The sequence below is a fragment of the Propithecus coquereli genome, unplaced genomic scaffold (assembly GCF_000956105.1).
Source record: "Propithecus coquereli isolate 6110/MARCELLA unplaced genomic scaffold, Pcoq_1.0 Scaffold277, whole genome shotgun sequence".
Classification (NCBI taxonomy): Eukaryota; Metazoa; Chordata; class Mammalia; order Primates; family Indriidae; genus Propithecus; species Propithecus coquereli.
The window spans coordinates 410,356-418,300 of NW_012148363.1; the positions used below are offsets into that span (position 1 = coordinate 410,356).

Here is a 7,945-nt window from a genome sequence, read left to right on the forward strand (position 1 = left end):
TCTTATTTATCTGGCATTTCCATTTATTCTCAACATCCCCCATGCCCATCCCCATCCATTTCAAGTCTCAGGACTAAGAGTGGAGGTTGAGTGATTAAAGAGTGAGAGGAGGGTATTTCTTTTTTCCCCTTAATTTCAGGATTTGTTATTCTGTGCAATTTTTAATAACAGTCGAACAGTACAGAGGTTGCAGAGGAAGTATTTCAAGAAGGCCTTCTTAATAATGAGAAATATTAAGCAGTAAATCTTGCAGCAAATGTGTCCCCTACAATGTCAATATGCAAAAGGAAAAAAAAATTCCTATTGGTGGTGGCTGTGGTTAATTCCTAATCAGAATGATGGACAGCAGGGCCAGGACAATACAAACTAATGGCTGTGTTGCTGATCACTTTACTCCTTGATTAAAGACACCCAATTATGGCGTAGAATAGTGTCGTAATTATGTTTCTTAATCACATCCAGGAGGTTTAATTGCCTTAACGATGTGTTTCATTAAATGAATTTAGGTATTATAGTCGACAGTTTTCATACACAGTTGTTTTCAAATTAACATAATATTAGACATCGTCATGGAAATTGTTTTAATAATCATAATTAGACGCACCCAGGCTTTGTCTGGTAAATGCTGAGAGACGGGTCTCCTCCTGCCTGGGGGCTGCCCTGGTCTCTTCCCTCCCTCTACCAGGACTCCCAGTCTGGGAGGGCTTCAGTTTCAAGGCCCTTTGCTGTTATGTTTTCTGAAAAGTTACAAGTTCTGATTAATCTTTTTTGATGGCAAGTGGAGCAGAAAATATCCTCCCTCACACCCTACCCCCCGCTAAGTTTGATGGCGTTTAGGGATATCTTTATGAGCTAAGGCTGTATACACAAAAATGCATTTAGCATACTGGGTACAGAGGAAACACCTAACTTCACCACCACCACCCCCATCATCTATACAACCTCCACCACAGTCAAAATCAAACATTCCATATTTGAAGCAATATAAAGGTCAAAATACAAACCTATACAGTCATTCTTTAATAGAATCAGTGCCCAAGCCAATCCAAGCACAGACTCTGAAAGTCTCATTATCAAGCAACACTAGTAAGTTCTGAAAATCTCTGTGGGCATTGTTACGCTTATATAATTCAACCTAGATGATTCTTTTGTCACAAAAAAAGTGGAAAGCCACAATAAAATCCATGCTCAGAGAAATCCAAATCCATCTCTTTTTCCTTGGTCTTCAGGCATTTGGAAATTGAAATTTTGATTAAAAACACTTTAGGGAATTTTACCCTTTTTGATGGGCCCTGGCATGGTTAGCAATGCCATACAAGTGGGAAAAGAATTCCAGGGAAAGTAAGGCCTTCCAAGTTCACAATTAGCCAGGAACTCTGGCCCTCTGCTGGGTCTCACCACTGTCTCCATTCATCTCTCTTCCTGTGGCCTGACCCAACCATCATCCTTTTAGCAAGTAAACAGGTAAACTAGGGCTACTCCTAATTGTACATCCCTGCCAAAACTTTAGTTCCACCTTCTCTGAAACTCTTTTCTTTTTGGTTACCTTTCAAGCAAAGAGTCACACAGAAGAGAGGTGATTGCTCCTTCCACAAAGCACAGCATAATAAAATGTTTGATCAAAATATTTTAATAAAGATTCTTTCTGACATAGATACACATACAAATGGTCATACATAGCTGTCATAGTCTGATTGACCTATTTAATATATATATCATTCTTTACACATCCAAAACCCGCCAACAGATCCATCACAGCTCCCAACTCACTATCCAACCTGACAAATTGAATTTGTATTATCTGCAAGGAGTGGAAAATAGCAGGACTCCATTTTTAAAAAGGTTTTCTTGATTTCCATAGGACAGAAAGGCAGGCAAACAGCCATGCAAACTAAAACTGAAAGCTTACTTTGGGTAAATAGCTTCTAGCTCTTCCTTAGTTTTATTTTATGTCTTTTTAAATTTTATTTTTTTTAGAAAAATAACAAAGGATTTCACACCGGCAAATCAAACCAGTTTTTTAACTTAAATAATTCTCCACAGTTAAAATAACTTATATATGTACATATATATTAAAAGCAATTAAATTAGACCTTTCAAAAATGCACAGCACAGCCTGGAAAAATATTTGCTTAGCATGTTCTTACTTATATGATCTATTGCTGTGATGTTTTTCCCTTTTGGAATGCAAAGGAGTCCCCTTTCAAAAAAGAGATCAATTCATTCATCAATTAAGAATACACCTTTCCTGTAATTTTTGGACTGAAGCAATTTATTAAAGCTCAATTTAAATACAGGGATGATGCAACTGAAAAAATCCAGGTGACCTTTCATAAACCTAAGCAGCTCAGATACATCAATATTTCTCTTCATACTTGTTGGCAAATAAACCTTTAAACACTTGGCACACAGTATAAGTTAATCTATAAAACAGAATTTTAGAGGCATTAAAAAAATCTGCACATAAGACCCATGACCTTAACACATGATAAATACTGTTGATGTGAAGGGTCATTGAAGAATAACAAATAAATACCATGAATTGTTAATACATCATTGCAGAGTAGAAAGTAACAAGGTGCACATAAATATTTTTAAATGCAATTCTTTCAGCCACAGTCAGTTTTTTTGTATCACTCTCGCCAAAACTTTGAGCATTTTCACAGGATTAAGTTCAGAGACAATAAAAAATACAAGTCTTTCATAGCAACATGTCTCTCTCTCTTTCTGTTTTTTTCCCCCCACTTAAGTCTACATTTCAAGTTTTTCTCCTGGCTCAGAATCAAAATTTATTTTCAAGTGCCCTTTCTGATTTGTCTGAATGAATATCCCATCTCACATGCCCCCCAACCCCGGGCTCATCTCCCCCTCAGCATTAGTCAAATTCACAATTATTAGTAGGATTAGTATTTTGCCATTCAATTCTCTCCACGCTTAATAACCAAGCACTACTTCCCAACTTGTTTTTCACCTTAAAGGAAGACTCCACTTCCTTGCGGTCTAGGCTGCCACCAAAGTTGCCACTTTTCTGAGAAAAAAAGACATCCATACTCCATCCCACCTCCACCTCCCTCCTCCCTCCCTCCCCACCCCAAAGACCGAGATTCTGGGGATGTCAAAGCTAAAAGTCCGGTTTGTCTCTGACACTTCTCAGTTCTTGCCTCTGCTTTGTTTGCTCTGCAAGTGTTTCACAACTGTGAGGACCAAAATAAAGGGGGTGGGGAGCAGCCTTTCGCTTTCCTCCAGCTTTTGGGTCGGTCTTGTGTTTTTCGGGGGTGTGTTTAAGGCTTCTCCGTGCACTGTTTGCAGAGGCTGGAGGAGACGCTGTTGAACAGGGCGCACTTCTCCGGGCAGGAGGCGGCCGGGGGCAGCCCGGCGCTGAACGGGTAGCCGGCCGCCTGCTCGTAGGCGCCCAGCGCGGGGTGCAGGGCAGCGGCCGCCGCCGCCGCCGCCGCGGAGCTGGGCAGGGAGGCGGCCGAGATGGCCTGGCCCTGGTTGAGGTAGGCGACAAGGCGCCGCATCTCCTCCAGGGCCTGCGCCTGCATGAGGATGTAGTTTTTGGCTAGCAGCAGCGTGGCGATCTTGGAGAGCTTCCGCACCGAGGGGCTGTGCGCGTAGGGGATCACCGCCCGCAGCTCGTCCAGTGCGTCGTTCAGGTCGTGCATCCGCCGGCGCTCTCGGGCGTTGATGTTGAGCCTCAGCGCCTTTTGCTCTTTGGATTTCTTGCTGCTGCTGCTGCTGCTGCCGCCACCGCCGCCGCCACCACCACCGCTGCTGCTAGCCCCGCCGCCGCCGCCGCCGCCAGGGCCCCCCGAGGGTACGCTGGCGCCGCCGGGGAGGTGGGCGTTGGAGCAGCCCTCGCCTGCCTTAGCGCCGCCGCCTCCCGCGCCCGGGGAGGCCCGTGGGTCGGCTACTCCGGCCCGCAGCACCAGCTCGCACCGACCGTCGCTGTCGTCGTCGGGGCTCTGCTCGCCGCCGCTGCTCTCGGCCACCGAGCCTCGGCTCGTGCTCTCGCCGTACTTGAGGCATAGGGCGGCCCCGGCCGGCAGGCTGCTCAGGCTAGGGTCACCCCCAACGCCGGCAGAGCCCACCAGCAGCCCGGGGACACTCACCCCGCCGCCGCCGCCGCCGCCGCCACTTCCCGCGCTGCCGCCGCCGCCTCCCCCAGGCGGCGGTAGCAGCAGCCCTGCCCCTTCGGGGTCAGCCGGCTCGAAGCAGCCCAGGGGCGACGAGGAGGACGACGCCGGGCGTTCTCGAGGCGGCGGCGCCAGGGACAGGTCCATGCCCGGGGGCGTGGAGCGGAAAGCCGCCTCCAAGCGCTTGGCGGTGGAGGCGCTCAGGCTCTTGTGCAGGAAGAGGTCGTCTTCGCCCGCGGCCGCCGCGCCGAGGTGCAGTCCGCGCTCCATGGTCCGGCGCCGGCGCGCAGCCCGGGCCCACCGCGCCCGCCGCCGCCGCCGCCCTGGCTCGGGAGTCAGGCGGCCCCACAGACGCGCGCGAGCCGGGTTCCGGAGCTGGTGTGCGCGTCGGTCCCGGCGCTGCCGGCAGCCTTCTCCCCTTCTTTCTTTTTCTTTTTCGCCTTCCCCCGCGCTCGCCGCCTCCTCTTCTTCTTCTTCTTCGTCTCCAGCCGATGGTGCTGGCTGCTGGGGCTCACCATGGGCCGCGGCCCCGCATGGTGGGAGGGTGGGCGCGCAGGGAGTGGAGCCGCCGCCGCCGCCGCCGCTCTGAGCCCAGCCCCGCGCCTCCTCTCCGCACCGTTTATCTTGCTTGGATTCACCTTCAAGAGATTTCCGGACCCATCAACCAGCCGCCGCCACAGACGGGGGAGTCTTTTACATCATTATCTCTGAGTAGGTTATTATGAAGAAGACTCGCCTGTTGGGACAGCGCTTTCTACCCAATCAGGTTAACGTTTTAATTAATAGGATTAAAACGGTAACAAACAATCGCAGGCGCTATCTGGCCGCGAGTCTGAATAGTTTCATTTCCCAGATCTGAAGACAGGCAGCAGCTAGAGCTTTATAAAAGGCGCCTGCTCCATTATTCTGCCCGCCATCTGTATACACAGCTTAGCGCATATGTTTGCAAGGCGCTGGGTCCTGTTAGTAACCCAACAACTGCCTTTAGCTTGACATGTGTGGCGACTTTCACTCATCAATGAGCACACTAAAAGCCCTACTTAGAGCCTAGGATGTTCTTTGCTCCTTCAGCAAATTGTAGATCGGTGGCGAAGCCTGGGAGTCCCGTGGAAAGCAGACGCCCCCACCCACCACACCCCACCCCCACTGCCCTTCCCTCGCCACTGCTGTCTCAGCTTGTGCTAAATTACCCTTCCGGGCGAGAATTATACACCCCTGTTCGTAGGATGACTCCAGTTGGATTTGGAGATGGGACTTTCCGGGAGAACGTGGTATCCCAGCTTGGCTTGCCCCAAATTCACTCTAGATTTTCAGCTAGCAAGAGAGCAAAGAAGGCTTGAACACTCTGCCTTATTTTCACACCTCCCCTCGCCCCCCGCCACTGCCCATTTCTTACCAGGATTGAGAAAAAAAAAAAAAAGCAAAATGAAGAGCAAGTTGATTATGCAGCCCATTTGATTAAAAAAAGGGGTGGGGTAGCGCAGTGCTTTTGCAGTGGTCCCCGAATAACTGTTACAATGATGGTGATTATGAAACACACGTTCCTAAACAGGAAGAAACTGGTTTCTCAAACTTTACTTAAGATTAAAATCCATTTGTTTTAAGAGTCAACTTCACCAGGAGTCCAATCCTCCGGAACACAAAGTGGGGCATTTGTGCATATTTATTTAACCAGATGCCATTTAGGGACATCTGGATCTGCCTCGGTTGTTCTTGGAGGATTAGTAAAGGGAGAACTGTGAGAACAAGTGCTCCTCTCCTCTCCGGATGGGAAATGGTACACTCGGTCCTCTCACTCCCGAGTTCGATCTCTGGGTACACATGGTATTTAGCAGCTGGTTTTCATCCTTATGACATAAGTAAAAACAATATTTCCCAACACCTCCAATAATTCTTTCTTCTGTGGCAGAATTACTGAAGACTGTGCAATTTTTGGTTTCTCTAGTTTCATTAAAAACCTTTTAATTGTGGCTTTCAGAGTTGGCCCCAGGTGTTGGACTCTTTTCATTACATTTTGCTCTAATGTGATGAAATTCTAATTCTCTCCTTACCATATGGTTAAATTTCCCCACTGAGAATTAGTTGAAAAAGGAGAAATAATCTATTAATCTCTGTAATAGATTCACAAATGAGGTTCGCCACAGAACCTGTTTTTGAATGTTAATATCAGAACAGTTGGGCGCCTTATTTTATAAAGGAAGGGTGAAGGCGACACAGAAATATCTGCATTTTCACCTGGAAAGGTTGAAAAGGGGCCCAGCGGTATCTTTCCAAAATAGTTGCCTGAGATCCAATCTGCAGGGGACAGAAATTCTAAGCGCAGTCGTCGGTTACCTACGCGCCTGTCGGATACCCTGGAACCCAAAGATTGAGAAACATCAGTGGTGCTACTGGCGGCTCTCTGGCTTGAGACCCAGGCGGGGGGTTCTGAAGGCTTGAGCCGGCACGCATGTCTCGCTGGGGACCCCAAGGCTTGTTTACGTGCGGGGCGGCCCCTGGCTCACCTCTCCCCTTTCACCCTCCCTCCCCTGGCCCTTGCAGCTGTTAACCTCTCCCTTTAGGAAGCTAAAGACAAGCTAGTGTTATTGTTTTTCAATTAGCAGCTTTGTTTTCACAGGGATCATAAACAGAGGTTCTCTATAAACATAGGTAGGTCGTTTATGCCTGACATTAACTTCTCAAAGTCCTTGGGCCACTTACAGGAGGACGGCGGCTGGGCTGGCAGAGTGGTGGCTCTGGACGGGGTGGGGACACATCCTTGGTTGTCTGATCTTAGTTCTCCAGTCGGCTAGCTTTTTTTTTTCTTTTTTTTTTTTTTTTGCGGGCTAGCACTTTCGCCTGACGCTTGGATTCCTGTTGGCCGGGAAGTGGGCACTTGCAGGGCGAAGGATATACCACGCCTGGGACTGAAAGCAGTGCCGGCTTAGCTGCTGGTGCCATGCGGGGCTGTGAGCCACAGGGCCAGGGTGGCAGAGAAGGGGCGACACCGACGGCAGCAGCAAAAGCGCTACCTGTCCAGCTAAACCCGGGACCCTCACATGACCTTGGACTTTCGCCCTCATCAGCTAATCAGATAACATGCACCCCAGAGCACCTCGCGGCCCTTCCCCGGCCCACCTCCAGGACCTGCTACCTCCTCCCGGCCATCCAAACTTGTGGAGCAAACTTTTGCACAACTTCACTTTACAGAGTAGGAGCCAAAAGCTTCTTTCTTTTGTGATTCCAGAAAATCCCCCCAGTCTCCCAGTAGGTGGTGGCTGCTTAATAGTCACTGGAAACTTTGCTTTGGGAAACGGCCGGAGAATTTATAGAAGCTCTAAATATGGGCCTTATAACAACCGTCGGGGAATGGTCTTTGAGGTTTATGCACTCGTAAACTTTTGCTGATTGCTTCTGGGAAGTTGTCAGGCACTTAACACTGCATTTATCTTGCAGGGCAATGAAAACACATCTGCCCGGTGTCTCGTTACTTGGTTTAATCGTCGCCAGCCCTAAGTCACGGCCTGGGCTCCCTCGCCTCATCTGTGCGCAATCCCGCCGCCTGGTTTCGGGCCGGGCGGAAGGGTGACGTCAGCCGCTCACATGGTGCCCCCTGGCCGCGGGAGCTCGGGAAGCTCCAACTCTGTTGCGCCAAGAAGGCGGGAGAGGGCCCGGGCTCCTGATGTGACAGGCAGGTTGGAAAGGTGGCAAAGGGCAAGCCAACGTGAGCGCCTTCAGGTTGCACTGGGAGAACGGGCGGGAAATCAGGCCACGGCGAAATCTCCTGACTCACGGATGACCCCTTAGCATGAAACTTAGGAAGGGAAATC

General features: G+C 49.4%; 1 protein-coding gene across 1 annotated transcript; it reads right to left on the bottom strand.

The window, feature by feature from the left end:
* Positions 1–1,607: 1,607 nt before the first annotated feature.
* Positions 1,608–5,227, bottom strand: BHLHE22 (basic helix-loop-helix family, member e22). Its single transcript, XM_012647910.1, has one exon. The coding sequence runs from the start codon at positions 4,404–4,406 to the stop codon at positions 3,282–3,284; it is 1,125 nt and encodes a 374-aa protein (XP_012503364.1). The 5' UTR covers positions 4,407–5,227; the 3' UTR covers positions 1,608–3,281.
* Positions 5,228–7,945: the final 2,718 nt, after the last annotated feature.